Genomic DNA, 25606 nt, shown 5'->3' on the forward strand with positions numbered 1-25606 from the left:
CAGCACAGTAGAACAATATTACTTACTTACATGAATATACAATGACAATAGTAGTAATTAAATATTTATTGGACATATATACTGTTGGACAAAAACAGTTTTTTTCTCCACTAAATCTCTTTATTAAGACATAAATTGTTATTGTGAACATCTAAGTCAATAGAATCTGATAAAGGATATGTTATCATAGTTTTGTTCCACATTTTATCGACATTTCACCTGAACAGCAAAAGAAAACAAAAGGGCAAAGGGACACGAACAGGTATTCATTGAACCACAGATATTCAGTTTTAACTGGATAAATGCTAATTATAAACACCATTGAACTATTTTGACTTAGTGCCTTCATTGCATATGTTTTGACATATATTCACAAATGCACTAAACTTTGAACTGTATTTACGGTGCAGAGCGTGGTGGTCCTGAGAGTCTGGAGGTAGACAACAGCTGAAAATACTCAAAGGAAACAAGCCATATGGAGGATTGTATGACTCTCATGCAGGATGAAAGTTGGATCGTCAAGAGTACAAAATCATGCAGGTGAGTTTTGCCTACACACGGAAGGCACAAGTAGTATTTTTCCCTTTAGTTTCTTTCTCCGTCTGCCGCCTACAGGAAGTTTAACTTCTCGGAGACGTAAACGGTACAAGACTGGGACGTGTCGGTGTCCAGCGGCAGTTGTGAGAAAATGTCCTCGGAACCCCTGGACGTGTTATTGTATCGGTCTGCTTTGATCTGGAACTGAACGCAGTCTTCGGAGGAATGCAAGCAGTTGGATGCGCCCGGCAGAGAAAACGAAATGGTCTGGTCTTCTTCGTCCGATGGAAGCTGCAAAGAAATAAATGCATCAAAGATGCAAATAGAGAAACACTTTTCATTTCTGCTGGTTCATACCAGAGCGGCCGAACTCGCCGGAGAACTGGCTGCGATGGCGGGTCTGTGCTGGACTGCAGCTCCGGTGTGAGCAGGAGAGTGATGTGATGGACTTCCTTCCATCACCGACGTGTATCCCTGCGTCCACAAGCCATGAAGTCATGAAGCATCAAGAGTATCATGAGGCGACACTTACCAAGTGGGTCGGGCTCGGTCTCGGGGTGGATTTCCTCGGGGTCCCAGGATGCTGATGGGGAGTGTAATAGTGAGACGGTTGAGGCGTCGAGTGGCTGTAGTTCTGCGACACATGATCAGAACAAACTTTTATACAGAAAGACAAAACGTTCTTCCGCTTATGTTGAATCAGTTCATTTATTATTAAAGCTTAAATATACTTTAGAATTCAGCAAAATCTAGATCTCATTTTGGATTAAGTTAAAATATTTTTGCCCATAATACGATCTATTTTACCAGTAATATAGTAAGTAAGTAAGTAAGTAAGTAATATTTGTTTATATAGCGCTTTTCTAGACCAGGGTCACAAAGCGCTTAAACAAACAAAACAATACTCAAGTATATACACTTTAAAGTCATCAAGATAATACTGAGAACAACACAGGAGTTCGAGAAATTCAAGGAAAAGCCTGAACAAATAGAAACGTCTTAAGATGTTTCTTAAAGGAGTCAGTAGATCCATCAAGCGCAAAGAGAGAGTAAGTAAGATATAAGTAAGTAAGTAATTATTTTGTATTTATAGAGTGCTTTTCCAGACCAGGGTCACAAAGCGCTTAAACAATCAAAACAATACTCAATAAAGTACATACTTTAAAGATAACACTGAGAACAATGCAGGAGTCTCAGAAGCCAGTGAAGAGTTTTAACAATATAATCATTCATTTCCTAGAACTATGAAGATGGATTTGTTTCTTTATTAATCAACTGAACAAAAAGTAGCTTAAAATGTTTGATTGAAACAGTTTTCTCTGATTAAAATCTTCTTTTTTTTGTGTGTCTGGGTCGTATTATATGATATTTATATAACAGGTCAGGGGTCATTTCCGACCTATAATGTCAGAAATTATGATTTAATACCAGAAACACTTTTAAGTCGCTTTGTGTGGAAAATGTTGACTGAATATATATTTTTTGATTTAAGTAACTTGTTTTTATTAAAATGTGTTTTTTATTGAAGCAGCTTTTTGTATCAATAGTTGTCTTAATGTCTTCTTTATTTATATTGAGTGTCTCTTATCATTAGGCCCCGTTTATATTAGTATGGATGTTCATTTACGGTAACTTTACTGAAAACTACAAGCTGACAAAACTACAGTAAAATAACATTCTTAAGACAAACAGTGTCTGATAACAAGAAACACTGAAAATCACTTTGTCTGTTGAATAATAAAGAAACAAATATACCTCGATACGGAACCAAGCTAAGAGTGGTTTATATTAATATAGCTTTTGAACTTTTACATTCTCCAAACAAAATGTCCTTCTCTCTCCAGGAAGCTTTGGGTCGGAGAAAATATTCAGAATATATCCCTTCAAGAGGCACTTTACCTGGATGTTGACATGTGGAGGTGGGTGAGCTTGCGGCGCTCGGTTCGGTGCGAGGCCGCCGATCATCTGAGACAAGCTGCATGTTGGGTAACGCTTCATAAACAAGATGAAGCCAGCGAGAGACACGAACATGCCGGAGGGAACCGTGATGGACTTTAAAATCGCTCGCCATTTCCCGCCTTTGTCTGCAGAGAAGAAGAAGAGACTCGTCACGGCGACACGTTTAAACACCCAAACGACGAACCCACCGATGACTTGCAAAGAGGTCGTCGACACGAGGTTTCCCGCCACGTCTCGGACTTCATACACGCCGTTGTGTCTGGAGGTGAGTCTGCCGATGACCACCTCGTGCAGCGAACCGTTCCTTCCCACCGATACGAGGCCCCTGTAGCGCAGGTCGTGGTCCGTGACGTGGCCCTCGCTCAGCAGCTGCACGGGGCCGCGAGGAGGTCTGGGGTCGAAGGGACCCAAGGAGGACTCGTCGGGGAGTCGGGAGGGGGTGAAGATGAGATGGGCGTTATGGAGAGGGAGAAAGAGGGGAAGGTTTAGGGACTCTTTGGTGAAGCGGGTGACATTGAAAGTGTGTCCTACAAATACACCGGGGTCACGAGATGGAGGACGAATGAGGGGCGCGACGTGAAAGGGATTAAACAGGAAGAAGAGATAATACCAAATCTTTGTTAAAAAATAATAATACATCACGTTTTAATGTTTTATTCATGGTCTGTGAAGCGAAGTTTTTAGTTCTAACAGATTAAATAATAAAACTGGCATTTTCTTTTTCAATATTTGGTTTCAATAGCAGTTTTTAAAAACAAAAATATGGAAGTAAATCAATGGCATCAGAATATTGAACGGTTGAATTTATTTTTTCACATATTTAAATTATTTAAAATATTCAATATTTGTTATATTTTATTTTTAATTATTCCATATTTTTTTATTTGTAGCCTTTAAAATTCAATATTAAAAATATCGCAGCATTTTAAGTTCAATATAAAAAAACACCAGTCAAAACCAAACGAGTACCGAGTTACTTCATCATACTTACATAAACGATCAGGTGACGTCGTCACTGAATCCTTTGACATCAGAATCTACTGATTGATTGTGAGATGTAGTTTATCATGTTTAAACAAAGCTGATACTTTGTCATGAAAATATCTAAACTGATGCAGCAGTTAAGACGTCACCTGATCGTTTATGCAAATATGATCCAGTAACTCAGTACTCGTTTGCTTTTGTCTGGTGGCTCCGTTATGATGAACTTAAAAGACTTTGTATTTTTTTTACATTGAATCCAAATGTTACAAATCAAAAAATATTTAATTATCAAAGTTAAAATGTACCAAATATTGAAATTAAATTATAACAAATATCGAAATATTGAAATTAAAATATAACAAATATTGAATATTTGAAATGAATTCAACCTTTCAACATTTGAAAAAAATAAATTCAACCTTACAATATTCTGAAGGCATTGATTTACTTCCATACAAGAACATTTTCCCATTAAATCACAGCCTTTGTATGTTTGGTACAAGAAAAAAACAATTTGATTTTCTGGCGTTTTCCTATTATGAATTCTTGTGCTCCTAGAAAAGAATCCAAAATTTAAAAACGCAGTGATGATTATAAGTTAAACTGGAAACAGTATTTTCGCCTTTTTTCCGTCCAGTTGCCAGAAATGTAAAGCCTTGATGAGATTTAATATGAGAATAGATTTATTCAAATATGCAACTGTTTACTGGAAAAATGTTCATCTCGAATCGTGCAGATGTTAAACCTTACATTATGGATGAACAACATACATTGGATTCTTAGTTTTTTTTTTTCTGGCAGCACAAAAATCCAAATAAGAAAACATGAAAAAAATCCAATCTAATTATTGTATTTTCTGATTTTCATTTCCCAAATCAAATATAGAACGAATGCACAGCGTATACGGATCTTTGAGTGAACTCGACTCACCACGCACAGCAAGGGTACTTCGTGACAGGATCTTTCCCAGGACATCCTTCACCGTGTAGTTGCCCTGGTCCGCCTGAGTCACCCTCTCGGCCACCCACACCTTCCCGCCTCGCAGCAGCTTCCCTCTCCCGCCGGCGTCCGAGTCCGTCCGGTTCCACAGCACCACGGGCAGAGCTTCGGGCGGAGAACCTCGGGGCGAGAACTCCAGCACGGCGCCGCTCTCCGGGATGACGTGCTCGAAGGTTTCCCCATAATTCCTGTGGTAGGACCGGAAGCATTCTGAACGAGACAGAAGGGAGATCGTTCACCATGTTTTCCAAACATCTTCAGCTTCTCACATGGTTGGTCTCACCTTCAGCCATGACTAGAAATATCTGAGACTTTCACACATTGACAATACCTGAAACAATCAGACGAACTGTTTCATAGGTGAAGCCAGACGACATCTTGATAGCATACACTCCCTGATCCTCTCCGGTCACTTCTCTCAGGACCAGCATCTTGTCTCGGGTCCATTCGAACCGAGCGTCTTTCACCTGGAGACGAGTTGAAGCTTCAGCAGAAGAACTCATGAGACGATTAACAAGAAGAACATTCTTCTCACGGTGGTCTTGTCCAGCAGCACACGCTTCTGTCCAAGAGTGTTTGGTGTGAAGGTCACGGTGCTGAACGTGGAGTAAACTGGAAGACGGAATTCTTTTCCCGTACACAGAGTCTGGGTCTCTTCTCGGTCGCCTGAGGAGTGGAAGAACCGTCAGAAGAGCGGAGTTCAAGGTGATATTGAATATGATCGTGCTCACCCAATAACAAAGAACCTGCGAAGGAAAAGTAACAAATAATCAGCCCATGTTAGATGATATAGTTCAGGTTTGAATAAGACACTCAAGGGTTTGAAATCTTTACACAAACTTTGTTTAGAAAGAATTATCTGATGGTGATATTTAGTTTTTATATATATTTTATAGTTCTACATTAAACACATCAAACATCCGTTACTGCAACAGTTTTACTGCAAGTCTGTTATTGTTGACAACATGATGTGACGTCATTGATTCATAATAATAATTGCAGGGATATCGAGTGTTTGAAAAGTTCCACAAATAACACAATTACTGTCTTTGCGCTTGATGGAGTCTACTGACTCCTTCAAGAAACATCTGTGTTTGATGATCTACTGACTCCTTCAAGAAACATCTGTGTTTGATGATCTACTGACTCCTTCAAGAAACATCTGTGTTTGATGATCTACTGACTCCTTCAAGAAACATCTGTGTTTGATGATCTACTGACTCCTTCAAGAAACATCTGTGTTTGATGATCTACTGACTCCTTCAAGAAACATCTGTGTTTGATGATCTACTGACTCCTTCAAGAAACATCTGTGTTTGATGATCTACTGACTCCTTCAAGAAACATCTGTGTTTGATGATCTACTGACTCCTTCAAGAAACATCTGTGTTTGATGATCTACTGACTCCTTCAAGAAACATCTGTGTTTGATGATCTACTGACTCCTTTAAGAAACATCTGTGTTTGATGATCTACTGACTCCTTTAAGAAACATCTGTGTTTGATGATCTACTGACTCCTTTAAGAAACATCTGTGTTTGATGATCTACTGACTCCTTCAAGAAACATCTGTGTTTGATGATCTACTGACTCCTTCAAGAAACATCTGTGTTTGATGATCTACTGACTCCTTTAAGAAACATCTGTGTTTGATGATCTACTGACTCCTTTAAGAAACATCTGTGTTTGATGATCTACTGACTCCTTTAAGAAACATCTGTGTTTGATGATCTACTGACTCCTTTAAGAAACATCTGTGTTTGATGATCTACTGACTCCTTCAAGAAACATCTGTGTTTGATGATCTACTGACTCCTTTAATAAACATCTGTGTTTGATGATCTACTGACTCCTTCAAGAAACATCTGTGTTTGATGATCTACTGACTCCTTCAAGAAACATCTGTGTTTGATGATCTACTGACTACTTTAAGAAACATCTGTGTTTGATGATCTACTGACTCCTTCAAGAAACATCTGTGTTTGATGATCTACTGACTCCTTTAAGAAACATCTGTGTTTGATGATCTACTGACTCCTTCAAGAAACATCTGTGTTTGATGATCTACTGACTCCTTTAAGAAACATCTGTGTTTGATGATCTACTGACTCCTTTAAGAAACATCTGTGTTTGATGATCTACTGACTCCTTCAAGAAACATCTGTGTTTGATGATCTACTGACTCCTTTAAGAAACATCTGTGTTTGATGATCTACTGACTCCTTCAAGAAACATCTGTGTTTGATGATCTACTGACTCCTTTAAGAAACATCTGTGTTTGATGATCTACTGACTCCTTTAAGAAACATCGGTGTTTGATGATCTACTGACTCCTTTAAGAAACATCTGTGTTTGATGATCTACTGACTCCTTCAAGAAACATCTGTGTTTGATGATCTATTGACTCCTTCAAGAAACATCTGTGTTTGATGATCTACTGACTCCTTCAAGAAACATCTGTGTTTGATGATCTACTGACTCCTTTAAGAAACATCTGTGTTTGATGATCTACTGACTCCTTTAAGAAACATCTTAAGACGTTTCTATTTGTTCAGGCTTTTCCTTGATTTTCTGGAACTCCTGTTGTGTTATCAGTTTTATCTTGACCTTTAAAGTATATACTTTATTGAATATTGTTTTGATTGTTTAAGCGCTTTGTGACCCTGGTCTGGAAAAGCGCTATATAAATAAAAATTACTTACTTACTTATTTACTATAACTGGCCACTTGTACAAGTTAAGAACACAGGGGGGTTGAGCTGTAACACATTGAAGGCTGTAGATACATTTGTAAAAACTCACCCAGACACAGAGGGACGCTGAGAAGAACAGCTAGCAGGACACAAGAGGACATTCTTTCTGCAGCATCAGAGAAAAATCGTAAATCAACCTTCGTTCTCCTCCAGCAGATCAATACATCAACATCCTGCTGGACATGATCTCTCCATCAATGACACATCAACGATGCACCTTCTGATCAATGCACTTTTTCATGCAAAAGATGCGTGACATTCGAAAGATAAGAGAGAAATATCAGTGAACTCATGGTGTCATTGTGGCCTTTGAAGTGAATCACCTCCACAGGCTCTGATGCTCAGGAGCTCAGAAGATCCTCGACATGTGTTCACAGTAAATCTGCAGTAAAACACGCGAGGGGGGAAGTCAAAACCCACCTGCAGGACGTGTCCACCTGACGCTCTTTTTTTGGATTGTTTACATGAACGATTATGGAGGTTATCAACATTAATCCTCAGCGCGCATGCGTACTGGACACACTGACGGACGCGTTCGAGACAAGTTACGTCACGCACTGACGTCGGCGTAGGTTTTGCGTCAGACGATTAGAAAATACTAATTTGTATTTTTAATTAAGAAAGAATTGTGGATACATGTTGATAGTAAAAATAATAATAATAAATAAAATAAAATAAAATAAAAATAATAATAAAAGGTACCACGAGGAGATGTGTTGTTTCTTACCAGTGATTACAAAGTCGATTAAAAAGGAATATAGCTCTAAAATCTGATGTGAAAAAATACAATCCTTTCTTATCTTATAACTGTTTTTATTTTTTATTATTTAGTTTGTAAATGCGTCAATCGATGCCTCTTGATTAATAGATTTAAAAAAAAGTATTTTCAAACACTATAAAAAGGTGGTTAGACTAATATTTATAGAAGTAAAGAAATCGTTTTAACCTATATGTTTAATTTTTTATTAATTTATTTTCCTCCGTAAGTGGAGGTCACTGTGTTCCAAGGACGCCACGCCCATAAAACCTCTCGTTGAGTCGAACCTCGATCACGTTTTTGACTCAGAAACACGATCTAATCTAAGAGTGAGTAAGAAATACTTCGCTTTTTTTACTTCTTACTGTCTAATATAAACAGGTTTATGTTTTAAAAAGACGTTTTCTCGTCTGAGAAAAAACCGCCCTTTACGTCGTAAACATCTCATGTTTTCTGCCGCAGGTCATGTTGCTGTTTTGTTTGTGTTTGTCTTTCATCTTCGGTGAGTAAACACTCTTTTTATCTGCCTTCACGTGGAATTAAAACTTGTTGCAAACACTGTTTTTAACACGATTAGCAGTATTTCGTGCGTTTTACGAGCGCGCCAAACGGGAAACCACTAAACTATATTAAAGAAATCTGAATAAAAACTACTTTTTTTCTATTTTGATACATTCTAAGACAACGTAGAACGTAAACAAAGAGTCTCGGGAGGTAAAATGGCGAAACAATGAATAAACACGTTTGTATCAACCAAACATTTGTCATTGAACAGAAAAAAAATGAATTTTTGATTTAAAGCAGTTACACATGGATGTCATGACGTCATAATCTGAGGAAATTAAACGATCTTTTAATTCATTGTCAACTGCTATTTTCATTTTACATCATTCAAAGGTGTAGATGTTTTCATATATTGTGTCATATATGGTTCCATGCATTTCAAAAAACATTTGTGGATGTTTAAAACTACACATTGAGTTTCTTTCAAAGTTTCAAAACTAAAATGATTTAAAAAGGAAACGTGCACAATATCCTCTTTCAAAAGAAGTAACGATAGAACTATTTAGTAGTTTTAAGTAACATTAAAACTACAAAATACTTTCTACCTTGTATAGCTTAGTTGTGTATTGTTTTTGATTGTTAAAGCGCTTTGAGACCCTGGTCTAGAAAGATCTTTACTAATAATCTTTACTTACTTATTTACTTACTTACTTACTTACATACTTACTTACTTACTTACTTACTTACTTACTTACTTACTTACTTACTTACTTACTTACTTACGTACTTACTTATGTACTTACTTACTTACTTACTTACTTACTTACTTACTTACTTACTTACTTACTTATGTACTTACTTACTTACTTACTTACTTACTTACTTACTTACTTACTTATGTACTTACTTACTTACTTACTTACTTACTTACTTACTTACTTATGTACTTACTTACTTACTTACTTACTTACTTACTTACTTACTTACTTATGTACTTACTTACTTACTTACTTACTTATGTACTTACTTACTTACTTACTTACTTACTTACTTACTTACTTACTTACTTACTTATGTACTTACTTACTTACTTACTTACTTACTTACTTACTTACTTATGTACTTACTTACTTACTTACTTACTTATGTACTTACTTACTTACTTACTTACTTACTTACTTACTTACTTACTTACTTACTTATGTACTTACTTACTTACTTACTTACTTACTTATGTACTTACTTACTTACTTACTTACTTACTTACTTACTTACTTACTTACTTATGTACTTACTTACTTACTTACTTACTTACTTACTTACTTACTTACTTACTTACTTACTTACTTACTTATGTACTTACTTACTTACTTACTTACTTACTTACTTACTTACTTACTTACTTATGTACTTACTTACTTACTTACTTACTTACTTACTTACTTACTTACTTATGTACTTACTTACTTACTTACTTACTTACTTACTTACTTGTCTGTCTCTGATTTCAGGGGCGTCTGGATACGACAGGAAGGAAGTTTGTTACGGCGCCGACTTCTCTCTGAACACGCCTGTAAACGTACGACCGCTCGGCGCAAACATTTATTTCTCACCAAAGGAGGGAAATCGAACCAACAGACTTGTGGTAGTGAACGGAACGGTGAGTTATTCTTCTTCTTCACTGATTTGAATGATTTTTATAATGATGTTTTTTGTGTGTTTCAGTCAAATGACCCTCGATTCAAAATCACATCGTATTCGGTGACTCTGAGGGACGTGAACGACAAAGACGACGGACTCTTTCTATTCTCTCGTGACAATTCTGAACCCGATGTTTTCGCAAGACTTATAGTTTTGGGTGAGTATCTTTATACTGGATTAAAAAAGCACTACATGGTTTATGGAATACTTGACTTCACTAAACTGGTCCATTATGTGTCTTGATCTTTTAAAGTATATATTTATACTGTGTATTGTATTTGATTGTTAAAGCGCTTTTCGACCCTGGTCTAGAAACATCTTTACAAATGACTTTTACTTACTTGCAGTTACTGCAGTTCATACGAAACTCTGCAGTCAGAATTCTGAGCTGCTCTAGTAGAAGAACTCACATTTCTCCTTCAAACTCTTCACTGGCTGCTCTAGTAGAAGAACTCACATTTCTCCTTCAAACTCTTCACTGGCTGCTCTAGTAGAAGAACTCACATTTCTCCTTCAAACTCTTCACTGGCTGCTCTAGTAGAAGAACTCACATTTCTCCTTCAAACTCTTCACTGGCCGCTCTAGTAGAAGAACTCACATTTCTCCTTCAAACTCTTCACTGGCTGCCAGTTTCTTTCAGGATCATTTTAAAATTCTGGTTCTTACTTTCAGATCTATTCATGGTCAGACCTTCCATCAGTGATCTGATCCAGACTTACACCCCAGCTCGGGCTCTGAGGTCTGTGGATCAGAATCTACTGATGGATCCTGAACACGCACCTGAACATCTGAAGACACTTTTATTTGAGATTTTCCTTGATTCTCTGAGACTCTTGTGTTTGTCTCAGTATTATCTTGATCGTTTAAGTATATATTTTATTGAGTATTGTTTTGATTGTTTAAGCGCTTTGTGACCCTGGTCTGGAAAAGTACTACAAACATTACTTGTACACGCGTTCTTTCGTGTTCTCCAGAGTGTGCGGAGACGGTGGAGAGGTGGCACGATTCTTCGTTCCGTCGTGCTCTTAATCGTGGCTGGGAATCTGTGGAGTTTTATTCCGGACGTCATCCTTACGTCAAAGAAATCCTGCTGAACCGATCCGACCCGTCCACGTACGACACCGGCAGGATGCGCCTCAAAGACGGGGGCGTCCAGATGCTTCATCTGGCTCGGCCGGACCAGGGTTATTACCACGTCCGAGGAAAAGACAAAATATTGTCCAGGATCAAGCTTCAAATACTCAGTATGGGTCATAGAGTCATTCATGGAACACCTGTTGGTTTGCTGCGTCTCTGACCCGGACCTCACCGTGTCCACAGTTCACCACAGAAGGCTGGAGGTGGTGGAGGACGAGGACTACACCATCCAGTACCCCACGCAATTCACGCCGTGGTTCGCCAACTTTACGGCCGACGAAGTCCAGATGCTGATGGTCGACGGGAAGTGGCAGGACGTGGTTCTGTCCAACGAGAGGATGCAGCCACAGCTGGACGGCCTGAAGATCTCTCCGGTGTTGATGTCTGACCATGGATGGTACGGATTCTATGACGAAAACAGAAATCTGGTCCTTTTTCTGAAGCTGACTGTGAATGCAGGTGAGAAGTACCTTTCTTTAGTACTTTGATCAAATGTATTACTGCGTCTACTTGGGAAGAAAATTAAGAAAAAGTACAATAATCGAACATATGCTGTGTATTCTATGCTTAGTATACTTGAAGTTAGTATGCATCAGGATAGTGTACGTACTAACTAGTAACTAATGCTGTGTCTCAAATCGCATACTTCTCTTAGTATACTAGAAGTTAGTGTCATCAGGATAGTGTACGTACTAACTAGTAACTAATGCTGTGTCTCAAATCGCATACTTCTCTTAGTATACTAGAAGTTAGTATGCATCAGGATAGTGTACGTACTAACTAGTAACTAATCCTCCACAGATAGTTTGTCTCAAATCAAACCCTGAAGCTACACACTAACAGGAAATGACACGACAGCTTCTTCTTCTACTTCTATTTAACGATGATTTCAACCAGCTGTAGGAACACTATCGCCACCTGCTGGCAGCACGTTTTGCAAGTTTGGAAAAAGAAATAAAGAACAAATATGAGAATCGAAATATTCGCGAGATATTTAAGCTGGTATCAGCAGCGAAGACGTGTCATCCTTCTACTGCTGCTGAAAATACACCTGTAAGTATATAAATATATGCATATATATGACGTAAGTTCCGTTTAAAACGTCACTAAGATGGAGCCGTTTAGTGTAGAAAGTATCCATCGAACAATAGTCTGTTTTTTGGGCATTTTGGTGACAATTTAGTGTGTATGGCGCACTAAATTTGCATACTAAGAATTGAGATGCACTTACGAACAAAAAATACTAACTTTGAGTACGCTAGTATGTGATTTGAGACACAGCAATAGTCTTTGTACAGGGGATGGACATCATTTTGCACTATTTCATTCAATTGTTTTACTTTAGTGCTTATTTTCTCTGACGGCTTATGCTGGCATTGCCGACATCTTGTTTCCAAGTCTGAAGATGTAATGTTTGCCAAAAAATGTTGTTTACCTAAAGTGATAGTTCGGCCAAAAATCTAAATTCACTCATTTTCTTCTCGCCCTCCTGTGGACTAATGGTCGCGATCATTTTTTTTTTTATATAGATAAAGTTTGTGACCATGGCTCACTTTTTTTTTTTTTACGTCCTCCTCGTCCAAAAAAACTGTCCATCTTTCATTGAAGCCTCGTCATTATAAATAGTTTTGAAATGAATTATATACGTACTTATTTTAAGCTTGTTTGTAGTGGAAGATCCCAGTGTCTCGGCGTAAATGTTGTGTCAACTATCACTTTAAACTGATCAGATCATTAATCAATAAACTATCTTGAAGGTTACATTTCTAGAATGTGACGCCTCAATACAATTTATTATTATTATAATAAATTGTATTATTATTATTATTACTAAGCGCTTTGTGACCCTGGTCTCGAAAAGCGCTATATAAATAAATATTACTTACTTACTTACTTACAATTTCCAACTGATACAAACTGGAGCTTTATCCTCTTTCTTCATGTAATTCCTGACACTGGGAGCAGGAGAGTTTAAACACGATGATCTATTTTAACCATTAACGGCTCGTTTGTCTCGTGCAGATTATCTGTCCAAACGTCAAACTCATCTCGGGCTGAAGAATGAGAAAATAATGACCAATAATTAATCTTTCACCATGTACTCGACACATTTTTGGGGAGATTTGCTCCCTGAGCCTGATTTATTATATAATTTTTTTAATTTATATAGCACTTTTTAAACCGTGGTAACAAGTGCTTCACATAAAATCAAACAAATATAGTTAAAAAGGACACAATTCATTTAAACTGCACAGTAATTAAACAACATACGTTCCTTTCAAGTAAAATATTTTTAAATAAAATGATAAAACACTGAAAATAAAGGAGAGTAAAAGCCAGTTAAGGGTTAAAAGTGTTTTTAAAACACAGTCTTATCTCCTCCATTTACAGGTATATGCTCAACAGAACGTTATATATTCTTTTAGTTTGAGTCGACACAGTATTTTCACATCACGTCTTTAAAAAAAACTATTTGTTTAAGACATTGTCAAGCTGCACACAAGGAAAATTGTGCGTGTAATATTTATTCCAATACACGTTAATCTTAAACATGGAAAGGTCGTATAGAAAGTAAATATTTGTGATGTAACAGACGACCTAAAAAAAAAAGGTACTACAGGAGTTTGGAGAGTTGTACAATATGTATTATTACACCAACCCTTCAGTTTCAGTCTATAAATGTGGACTCGTCAGCACACGCCTTGAATAAACCATCGCTGGGAAAAAAGGTTCAAAATCTGCTGTGACAAGAAAGACGACAAACGGGAAGAACCTCATGTAATAAAAAATATGTTCAAGAGATATAAACTTTTCTTAAGTGGACGGGAAAATGGCGCAACATTTTCACTATGTTATTGTAGAAGGTATTCCATAAGAAGTATCATGTTCTTCAAGTATTTGTTTGTGATGAAGTAATTGCAGTGAATCTACTGATTTATGAATCCATGTCTTTGCCGTGTACGTACTAACTAGTAACTAATGCTGTGTCTCAAATCACATACTTCTCTTATTATACTAGAAGTTAGTATGCATCAGGATAGTGTACGTACTAACTAGTAACTAATGCTGTGTCTCAAATCACATACTTCTCTTAGTATACTAGAAGTTAGTATGCATCAGGATAGTGTACGTACTAACTAGTAACTAATGCTGTGTCTCAAATCACATACTTCTCTTAGTATACTAGAAGTTAGTATGCATCAGGATAGTGTATATACTAAGTAGTAACTAATGCTGTGTCTCAAATCACATACTTCTCTTATTATACTAGAAGTTAGTATGCATCAGGATAGTGTACGTACTAACTAGTAACTAATGCTGTGTCTCAAATCACATACTTCTCTTATTATACTAGAAGTTAGTATGCATCAGGATAGTGTATATACTAAGTAGTAACTAATGCTGTGTCTCAAATCACATACTTCTCTTAGTATACTAGAAGTTAGTATGCATCAGGATAGTGTACGTACTAACTAGTAACTAATGCTGTGTCTCAAATCACATACTTCTCTTAGTATACTAGAAGTTAGTATGCATCAGGATAGTGTATATACTAAGTAGTAACTAATGCTGTGTCTCAAATCACATACTTCTCTTATTATACTAGAAGTTAGTATGCATCAGGATAGTGTATATACTAAGTAGTAACTAATGCTGTGTCTCAAATCACATACTTCTCTTAGTATACTAGAAGTTAGTATGCATCAGGATAGTGTACGTACTAACTAGTAACTAATGCTGTGTCTCAAATCACATACTTCTCTTAGTATACTAGAAGTTAGTATGCATCAGGATAGTGTATATACTAAGTAGTAACTAATGCTGTGTCTCAAATCACATACTTCTCTTATTATACTAGAAGTTAGTATGCATCAGGATAGTGTACGTACTAACTAGTAACTAATGCTGTGTCTCAAATCACATACTTCTCTTATTATACTAGAAGTTAGTATGCATCAGGATAGTGTATATACTAAGTAGTAACTAATGCTGTGTCTCAAATCACATACTTCTCTTAGTATACTAGAAGTTAGTATGCATCAGGATAGTGTACGTACTAACTAGTAACTAATGCTGTGTCTCAAATCACATACTTCTCTTAGTATACTAGAAGTTAGTATGCATCAGGATAGTGTACATACTAACTAGTAACTAATGCTGTGTCTCAAATCGCATACTTCTCTAAGTATACTAGAAGTTAGTATGCATCAGGATAGTGTACGTACTAACTAGTAACTAATGCTTATGTAATAAAAAATATGTTCAAGAGATATAAACTTTTCTTAAGTGGACGGGAAAATGGCGCAACATTTTCACTATGTTATTGTAGAAGGTATTCCATAAGAAGTATCATGTTCTTCAAGTATTTGTTTGTGATGAAGTAATTGCAGTGAATCTACTGATTTATGAATCCATGTCTTTGCCGTGTACGTACTAACTAGTAACTAATGCTGTGTCTCAAATCACATACTTCTCTTAGTATACTAGAAGTTAGTATGCATCAGGATAGTGTACGTACTAACTAGTAACTAATGCTGTGTCTCAAATCACATACTTCTCTTAGTATACTAGAAGTTAGTATGCATCAGGATAGTGTACGTACTAACTAGTAACTAATGCTGTGTCTCAAATCACATACTTCTCTTAGTATACTAGAAGTTAGTATGCATCAGGATAGTGTACGTACTAACTAGTAACTAATGCTGTGTCTCAAATCACATACTTCTCTTAGTATACTAGAAGTTAGTATGCATCAGGATAGTGTACGTACTAACTAGTAACTAATGCTGTGTCTCAAATCACATACTTCTCTTAGTATACTAGAAGTTAGTATGCATCAGGATAGTGTACGTACTAACTAGTAACTAATGCTGTGTCTCAAATCACATACTTCTCTTAGTATACTAGAAGTTAGTATGCATCAGGATAGTGTACGTACTAACTAGTAACTAATGCTGTGTCTCAAATCACATACTTCTCTTAGTATACTAGAAGTTAGTATGCATCAGGATAGTGTACATACTAACTAGTAACTAATGCTGTGTCTCAAATCACATACTTCTCTTAGTATACTAGAAGTTAGTATGCATCAGGATAGTGTACGTACTAACTAGTAACTAATGCTGTGTCTCAAATCACATACTTCTCTTAGTATACTAGAAGTTAGTATGCATCAGGATAGTGTACGTACTAACTAGTAACTAATGCTGTGTCTCAAATCACATACTTCTCTTAGTATACTAGAAGTTAGTATGCATCAGGATAGTGTACGTACTAACTAGTAACTAATGCTGTGTCTCAAATCACATACTTCTCTTAGTATACTAGAAGTTAGTATGCATCAGGATAGTGTACGTACTAACTAGTAACTAATGCTGTGTCTCAAATCACATACTTCTCTTAGTATACTAGAAGTTAGTATGCATCAGGATAGTGTACATACTAACTAGTAACTAATGCTGTGTCTCAAATCGCATACTTCTCTAAGTATACTAGAAGTTAGTATGCATCAGGATAGTGTACGTACTAACTAGTAACTAATGCTGTGTCTCAAATCACATACTTCTCTTAGTATACTAGAAGTTAGTATGCATCAGGATAGTGTACGTACTAACTAGTAACTAATGCTGTGTCTCAAATCACATACTTCTCTTAGTATACTAGAAGTTAGTATGCATCAGGATAGTGTACGTACTAACTAGTAACTAATGCTGTGTCTCAAATCACATACTTCTCTTAGTATACTAGAAGTTAGTATGCATCAGGATAGTGTACGTACTAACTAGTAACTAATGCTGTGTCTCAAATCACATACTTCTCTTAGTATACTAGAAGTTAGTATGCATCAGGATAGTGTACGTACTAACTAGTAACTAATGCTGTGTCTCAAATCACATACTTCTCTTAGTATACTAGAAGTTAGTATGCATCAGGATAGTGTACATACTAACTAGTAACTAATGCTGTGTCTCAAATCGCATACTTCTCTAAGTATACTAGAAGTTAGTATGCATCAGGATAGTGTACGTACTAACTAGTAACTAATGCTTATGTAATAAAAAATATGTTCAAGAGATTTGAACTTTTCTTAAGTGGACGGGAAAATGGCGCAACATTTTCACTATGTTATTGTAGAAGGTATTCCATAAGAAGTATCATGTTCTTCAAGTATTTGTTTGTGATGAAGTAATTGCAGTGAATCTACTGATTTATGAATCCATGTCTTTGCCGTGTACGTACTAACTAGTAACTAATGCTGTGTCTCAAATCACATACTTCTCTTAGTATACTAGAAGTTAGTATGCATCAGGATAGTGTACGTACTAACTAGTAACTAATGCTGTGTCTCAAATCACATACTTCTCTTAGTATACTAGAAGTTAGTATGCATCAGGATAGTGTACGTACTAACTAGTAACTAATGCTGTGTCTCAAATCACATACTTCTCTTAGTATACTAGAAGTTAGTATGCATCAGGATAGTGTACGTACTAACTAGTAACTAATGCTGTGTCTCAAATCACATACTTCTCTTAGTATACTAGAAGTTAGTATGCATCAGGATAGTGTACGTACTAACTAGTAACTAATGCTGTGTCTCAAATCACATACTTCTCTTAGTATACTAGAAGTTAGTATGCATCAGGATAGTGTACGTACTAACTAGTAACTAATGCTGTGTCTCAAATCACATACTTCTCTTAGTATACTAGAAGTTAGTATGCATCAGGATAGTGTACGTACTAACTAGTAACTAATGCTGTGTCTCAAATCACATACTTCTCTTAGTATACTAGAAGTTAGTATGCATCAGGATAGTGTACGTACTAACTAGTAACTAATGCTGTGTCTCAAATCACATACTTCTCTTAGTATACTAGAAGTTAGTATGCATCAGGATAGTGTACATACTAACTAGTAACTAATGCTGTGTCTCAAATCACATACTTCTCTTAGTATACTAGAAGTTAGTATGCATCAGGATAGTGTACGTACTAACTAGTAACTAATGCTGTGTCTCAAATCACATACTTCTCTTAGTATACTAGAAGTTAGTATGCATCAGGATAGTGTACGTACTAACTAGTAACTAATGCTGTGTCTCAAATCACATACTTCTCTTAGTATACTAGAAGTTAGTATGCATCAGGATAGTGTACGTACTAACTAGTAACTAATGCTGTGTCTCAAATCACATACTTCTCTTAGTATACTAGAAGTTAGTATGCATCAGGATAGTGTACGTACTAACTAGTAACTAATGCTGTGTCTCAAATCACATACTTCTCTTAGTATACTAGAAGTTAGTATGCATCAGGATAGTGTACATACTAACTAGTAACTAATGCTGTGTCTCAAATCGCATACTTCTCTAAGTATACTAGAAGTTAGTATGCATCAGGATAGTGTACGTACTAACTAGTAACTAATGCTGTGTCTCAAATCACATACTTCTCTTAGTATACTAGAAGTTAGTATGCATCAGGATAGTGTACGTACTAACTAGTAACTAATGCTGTGTCTCAAATCACATACTTCTCTTAGTATACTAGAAGTTAGTATGCATCAGGATAGTGTACGTACTAACTAGTAACTAATGCTGTGTCTCAAATCACATACTTCTCTTAGTATACTAGAAGTTAGTATGCATCAGGATAGTGTACGTACTAACTAGTAACTAATGCTGTGTCTCAAATCACATACTTCTCTTAGTATACTAGAAGTTAGTATGCATCAGGATAGTGTACGTACTAACTAGTAACTAATGCTGTGTCTCAAATCACATACTTCTCTTAGTATACTAGAAGTTAGTATGCATCAGGATAGTGTACATACTAACTAGTAACTAATGCTGTGTCTCAAATCGCATACTTCTCTAAGTATACTAGAAGTTAGTATGCATCAGGATAGTGTACGTACTAACTAGTAACTAATGCTTATGTAATAAAAAATATGTTCAAGAGATTTGAACTTTTCTTAAGTGGACGGGAAAATGGCGCAACATTTTCACTATGTTATTGTACAAGGTATTCCATAAGAAGTATCATGTTCTTCAAGTATTTGTTTGTGATGAAGTAATTGCAGTGAATCTACTGATTTATGAATCCATGTCTTTGCCGTGTACGTACTAACTAGTAACTAATGCTGTGTCTCAAATCACATACTTCTCTTAGTATACTAGAAGTTAGTATGCATCAGGATAGTGTACATACTAACTAGTAACTAATGCTGTGTCTCAAATCACATACTTCTCTTAGTATACTAGAAGTTAGTATGCATCAGGATAGTGTACGTACTAACTAGTAACTAATGCTGTGTCTCAAATCACATACTTCTCTTAGTATACTAGAAGTTAGTATGCATCAGGATAGTGTACGTACTAACTAGTAACTAATGCTGTGTCTCAAATCACATACTTCTCTTAGTATACTAGAAGTTAGTATGCATCAGGATAGTGTACGTACTAATTAGTAACTAATGCTGTGTCTCAAATCGCATACTTCTCTAAGTATACTAGAAGTTAGTATGCATCAGGATAGTGTACGTACTAACTAGTAACTAATGCTGTGTCTCAAATCACATACTTCTCTTAGTATACTAGAAGTTAGTATGCATCAGGATAGTGTACGTACTAACTAGTAACTAATGCTGTGTCTCAAATCACATACTTCTCTTAGTATACTAGAAGTTAGTATGCATCAGGATAGTGTACATACTAACTAGTAACTAATGCTGTGTCTCAAATCACATACTTCTCTTAGTATACTAGAAGTTAGTATGCATCAGGATAGTGTACGTACTAACTAGTAACTAATGCTGTGTCTCAAATCACATACTTCTCTTAGTATACTAGAAGTTAGTATGCATCAGGATAGTGTACATACTAACTAGTAACTAATGCTGTGTCTCAAATCGCATACTTCTCTAAGTATACTAGAAGTTAGTATGCATCAGGATAGTGTACGTACTAACTAGTAACTAATGCTTATGTAATAAAAAATATGTTCAAGAGATATGAACTTTTCTTAAGTGGACGGGAAAATGGCGCAACATTTTCACTATGTTATTGTAGAAGGTATTCCATAAGAAGTATCATGTTCTTCAAGTATTTGTTTGTGATGAAGTAATTGCAGTGAATCTACTGATTTATGAATCCATGTCTTTGCCGTGTACGTACTAACTAGTAACTAATGCTGTGTCTCAAATCACATACTTCTCTTAGTATACTAGAAGTTAGTATGCATCAGGATAGTGTACGTACTAACTAGTAACTAATGCTGTGTCTCAAATCACATACTTCTCTTAGTATGTACACTATCCTGATGCATACTAACTTCTAGTATACTAAGAGAAGTATGTGATTTGAGACACAGCATTAGTTACTAGTTAGTACGTACACTATCCTGATGCATACTAACTTCTAGTATACTAAGAGAAGTATGTGATTTGAGACACAGCATTAGTTACTAGTTAGTATGTACACTATCCTGATGCATACTAACTTCTAGTATACTAAGAGAAGTATGTGATTTGAGACACAGCATTAGTTACTAGTTAGTACGTACACTATCCTGATGCATACTAACTTCTAGTATACTAAGAGAAGTATGTGATTTGAGACACAGCATTAGTTACTAGTTAGTACGTACACTATCCTGATGCATACTAACTTCTAGTATACTTAGAGAAGTATGCGATTTGAGACACAGCATTAGTTACTAATTAGTACGTACACTATCCTGATGCATACTAACTTCTAGTATACTAAGAGAAGTATGTGATTTGAGACACAGCATTAGTTACTAGTTAGTACGTACACTATCCTGATGCATACTAACTTCTAGTATACTAAGAGAAGTATGTGATTTGAGACACAGCATTAGTTACTAGTTAGTACGTACACGGCAAAGACATGGATTCATAAATCAGTAGATTCACTGCAATTACTTCATCACAAACAAATACTTGAAGAACATGATACTTCTTATGGAATACCTTCTACAATAACATAGTGAAAATGTTGCGCCATTTTCCCGTCCACTTAAGAAAAGTTTATATCTCTTGAACATATTTTTTATTACATAAGCATTAGTTACTAGTTAGTACGTACACTATCCTGATGCATACTAACTTCTAGTATACTTAGAGAAGTATGCGATTTGAGACACAGCATTAGTTACTAGTTAGTATGTACACTATCCTGATGCATACTAACTTCTAGTATACTAACTAGTAACTAATGCTGTGTCTCAAATCGCATACTTCTCTAAGTATACTAGAAGTTAGTATGCATCAGGATAGTGTACGTACTAACTAGTAACTAATGCTTATGTAATAAAAAATATGTTCAAGAGATATGAACTTTTCTTAAGTGGACGGGAAAATGGCGCAACATTTTCACTATGTTATTGTAGAAGGTATTCCATAAGAAGTATCATGTTTTCAAGTATTTGTTTGTGATGAAGTAATTGCAGTGAATCTACTGATTTATGAATCCATGTCTTTGCCTCCCAGCCTCGTTCCCGCTGCACCTGGTGATCTTCATCTCGCTCGCCGTCCTGCTCTTGCTGCTGTGCTGCGTCGGCTTGTGCGTGAGACGCAAGTGTCAGGAGAGGAAGATCCGACGGAACTACGAGGCGAATCTAGCTTCTGCGGCCGCGGCTCGCGGCTGTTCTGTGAGCGTCTCCTCGTCGTGACTCGTCGTCATCGATCCCACTTTTTATATCTCCTTTTCTTCCTTTCAACTCAAGGCTGCGAGTCAAGGTGCCAGTCGCTCGTCTGCACCCGAGTCTGCTGCCTTTATCAACGTAAGTGGATCAAATCAAACTTTACTACTAGATAAATAAAGGAAATATATAGTCTTTTATAAATCTACTGTGGCTAAGAAAGCTTCTGTTATCTCAGGGTCAAGCTCACTGAAAGCTCGACAACAAATGTGTTTGTTGTATCCCTTGTGTTATCTCAGGGTCAAGCTGACCTGAAGGCCCGACAACAAATGTGTTTGTGGTATCCCTTGTGTTGCCTCTGGGTCAAGATGAACGACCTCCTCCACTGCATATGTGATTGAAAATTTTAAAAAAAAGTTTTCCACATGAGCCACATAAAGATGATCTTTTTTTACGATTAATAACAAAATCTTTTTGTTATAAAGTGCGCGGTCATAATCAAACCTGATCCGGGTAATCGTTTTTCTTGCCGCAAGAGGGCGCTATGAGCAAAGGCAACAGTGTTATTGGAGGAAGGAGTTTCCTATATTTCTGTTGACAAGCGATTGCTCTTTGTGTTCAGATTTGCAAAGTTAAAGTTAAACAAGGTGTCATGTTGTTTAAAAGTACAAATTACCATTTTATTTTTTTACTGCATTGTTTGCTTCAGTCTCTGCAGTCAACAATATTTGAGTAAAGGTTATTTCTAAAGCGTCTTTCCAGACCAGGGTCACAAAGCGCTTCAACAGTCACAAACAATACTCAATAAAATAAATACTTAAAGGTTCAAGATAACACTGAGACAAACACAAGAGTCTCAGAGAATCAAGGAAAAGCTCAAATCAAAGTGTCTTGAGATGTTTCTTGAAGGAGTCAGTAGATCATCAAACACAGATGTTTCTTGAAGGAGTCAGTAGATCATCAAACACAGATGTTTCTTGAAGGAGTCAGTAGATCATCAAACACAGATGTTTCTTGAAGGAGTCAGTAGATCATCAAACACAGATGTTTCTTGAAGGAGTCAGTAGATCATCAAACACAGATGTTTCTTGAAGGAGTCAGTAGATCATCAAACACAGATGTTTCTTGAAGGAGTCAGTAGATCATCAAACACAGATGTTTCTTGAAGGAGTCAGTAGATCATCAAACACAGATGTTTCTTGAAGGAGTCAGTAGATCATCAAACACAGATGTTTCTTGAAGGAGTCAGTAGATCATCAAACACAGATGTTTCTTGAAGGAGTCAGTAGATCATCAAACACAGATGTTTCTTGAAGGAGTCAGTAGATCATCAAACACAGATGTTTCTTGAAGGAGTCAGTAGATCATCAAACACAGATGTTTCTTGAAGGAGTCAGTAGATCATCAAACACAGATGTTTCTTGAAGGAGTCAGTAGATCATCAAACACAGATGTTTCTTGAAGGAGTCAGTAGATCATCAAACACACATGTTTCTTGAAGGAGTCAGTAGATCATCAAACAGATGTTTCTTGAAGGAGTCAGATCATCAAACAGATGTTTCTTGAAAGAGTCAGTAGATCATCAAACACAGATGTTTCTTGAAGGAGTCAGTAGATCATCAAACAGATGTTTCTTGAAGGAGTCAGATCATCAAACAGATGTTTCTTGAAAGAGTCAGTAGATCATCAAACACAGATGTTTCTTGAAGGAGTCAGTAGATCATCAAACACAGATGTTTCTTGAAGGAGTCAGTAGATCATCAAACACAGATGTTTCTTGAAGGAGTCAGTAGATCATCAAACAGATGTTTCTTGAAAGAGTCAGTAGATCATCAAACACAGATGTTTCTTGAAGGAGTCAGTAGATCATCAAACACACGGATGTTTCTTGAAGGAGTCAGTAGATCATCAAACACAGATGTTTCTTGAAGGAGTCAGTAGATCATCAAACACATATGTTTCTTGAAGGAGTCAGTAGATCATCAAACACACGGATGTTTCTTGAAGGAGTCAGTAGATCATCAAACACAGATGTTTCTTGAAGGAGTCAGTAGATCATCAAACACATATGTTTCTTGAAGGAGTCAGTAGATCATCAAACACACATGTTTCTTGAAGGAGTCAGTAGATCATCAAACACACATGTTTCTTGAAGGAGTCAGTAGATCATCAAACACAGATGTTTCTTGAAGGAGTCAGTAGATCATCAAACACAGATGTTTCTTGAAGGAGTCAGTAGATCATCAAACACAGATGTTTCTTGAAGGAGTCAGTAGATCATCAAACAGATGTTTCTTGAAGGAGTCAGATCATCAAACAGATGTTTCTTGAAAGAGTCAGTAGATCATCAAACACAGATGTTTCTTGAAGGAGTCAGTAGATCATCAAACACAGATGTTTCTTGAAGGAGTCAGTAGATCATCAAACACAGATGTTTCTTGAAGGAGTCAGTAGATCATCAAACAGATGTTTCTTGAAGGAGTCAGTAGATCATCAAACACAGATGTTTCTTGAAGGAGTCAGTAGATCATCAAACACACGGATGTTTCTTGAAGGAGTCAGTAGATCATCAAACACAGATGTTTCTTGAAGGAGTCAGTAGATCATCAAACACATATGTTTCTTGAAGGAGTCAGTAGATCATCAAACACACGGATGTTTCTTGAAGGAGTCAGTAGATCATCAAACACAGATGTTTCTTGAAGGAGTCAGTAGATCATCAAACACATATGTTTCTTGAAGGAGTCAGTAGATCATCAAACACACATGTTTCTTGAAGGAGTCAGTAGATCATCAAACACACATGTTTCTTGAAGGAGTCAGTAGATCATCAAACACAGATGTTTCTTGAAGGAGTCAGTAGATCATCAAACACAGATGTTTCTTGAAGGAGTCAGTAGATCATCAAACACAGATGTTTCTTGAAGGAGTCAGTAGATCATCAAACAGATGTTTCTTGAAGGAGTCAGATCATCAAACAGATGTTTCTTGAAAGAGTCAGTAGATCATCAAACACAGATGTTTCTTGAAGGAGTCAGTAGATCATCAAACACAGATGTTTCTTGAAGGAGTCAGTAGATCATCAAACACAGATGTTTCTTGAAGGAGTCAGTAGATCATCAAACACAGATGTTTCTTGAAGGAGTCAGTAGATCATCAAACACAGATGTTTCTTGAAGGAGTCAGTAGATCATCAAACACAGATGTTTCTTGAAGGAGTCAGTAGATCATCAAACACACATGTTTCTTGAAGGAGTCAGTAGATCATCAAACACAGATGTTTCTTGAAGGAGTCAGTAGATCATCAAACACAGATGTTTCTTGAAGGAGTCAGTAGATCATCAAACACAGATGTTTCTTGAAGGAGTCAGTAGATCATCAAACACAGATGTTTCTTGAAGGAGTCAGTAGATCATCAAACACAGATGTTTCTTGAAGGAGTCAGTAGATCATCAAACACAGATGTTTCTTGAAGGAGTCAGTAGATCATCAAACACAGATGTTTCTTGAAGGAGTCAGTAGATCATCAAACACAGATGTTTCTTGAAGGAGTCAGTAGATCATCAAACACAGATGTTTCTTGAAGGAGTCAGTAGATCATCAAACACA

The 25606-nt window shown here is 36.5% G+C and overlaps 2 protein-coding genes across 3 annotated transcripts in view; one reads left to right on the forward strand and one right to left on the reverse strand.

Moving 5' to 3' along the window:
• Nucleotides 1-48: 48 nt before the first annotated feature.
• On the reverse strand, nt 49-7727 carry LOC148072443 (uncharacterized). Of its 2 annotated transcripts, XM_087798784.1 has the most exons (11): nt 7652-7727; nt 7281-7337; nt 5211-5225; nt 5015-5145; nt 4811-4946; nt 4411-4689; nt 2685-3023; nt 2437-2621; nt 1070-1171; nt 895-1011; nt 49-828 (listed from the first exon to the last, which is right to left on the reverse strand). In XM_087798784.1, exons 2-11 carry the CDS (start codon nt 7330-7332, stop codon nt 610-612), a joined length of 1575 nt encoding a protein of 524 aa, XP_087654910.1. In that variant the 5' UTR covers nt 7333-7337; nt 7652-7727; the 3' UTR covers nt 49-609. The 2 variants fall into 2 exon arrangements, with proteins under 2 accessions (XP_087654910.1, XP_087654912.1); XM_087798786.1 differs by lacking the exon at nt 5211-5225.
• A 525-nt stretch (nt 7728-8252) lies between these two features.
• LOC148072444 (uncharacterized) overlaps nt 8253-25606 on the forward strand; it is a 28074-nt gene continuing 10720 nt past the window's right edge. The window contains exons 1-8 of the mRNA XM_087798865.1: nt 8253-8317; nt 8451-8490; nt 10004-10152; nt 10218-10350; nt 11168-11437; nt 11514-11789; nt 21846-22006; nt 22082-22138. Of these exons, the coding sequence (XP_087654991.1) occupies nt 8454-8490; nt 10004-10152; nt 10218-10350; nt 11168-11437; nt 11514-11789; nt 21846-22006; nt 22082-22138 (1083 nt within the window). The 5' untranslated portion in view covers nt 8253-8317; nt 8451-8453. The remainder of the gene's footprint in view (nt 8318-8450; nt 8491-10003; nt 10153-10217; nt 10351-11167; nt 11438-11513; nt 11790-21845; nt 22007-22081; nt 22139-25606) is intronic.

Source organism: Callionymus lyra, chromosome 9 (assembly GCF_982586985.1).
Source record: "Callionymus lyra chromosome 9, fCalLyr1.hap1.1, whole genome shotgun sequence".
Taxonomy (NCBI): Eukaryota; Metazoa; Chordata; class Actinopteri; order Syngnathiformes; family Callionymidae; genus Callionymus; species Callionymus lyra.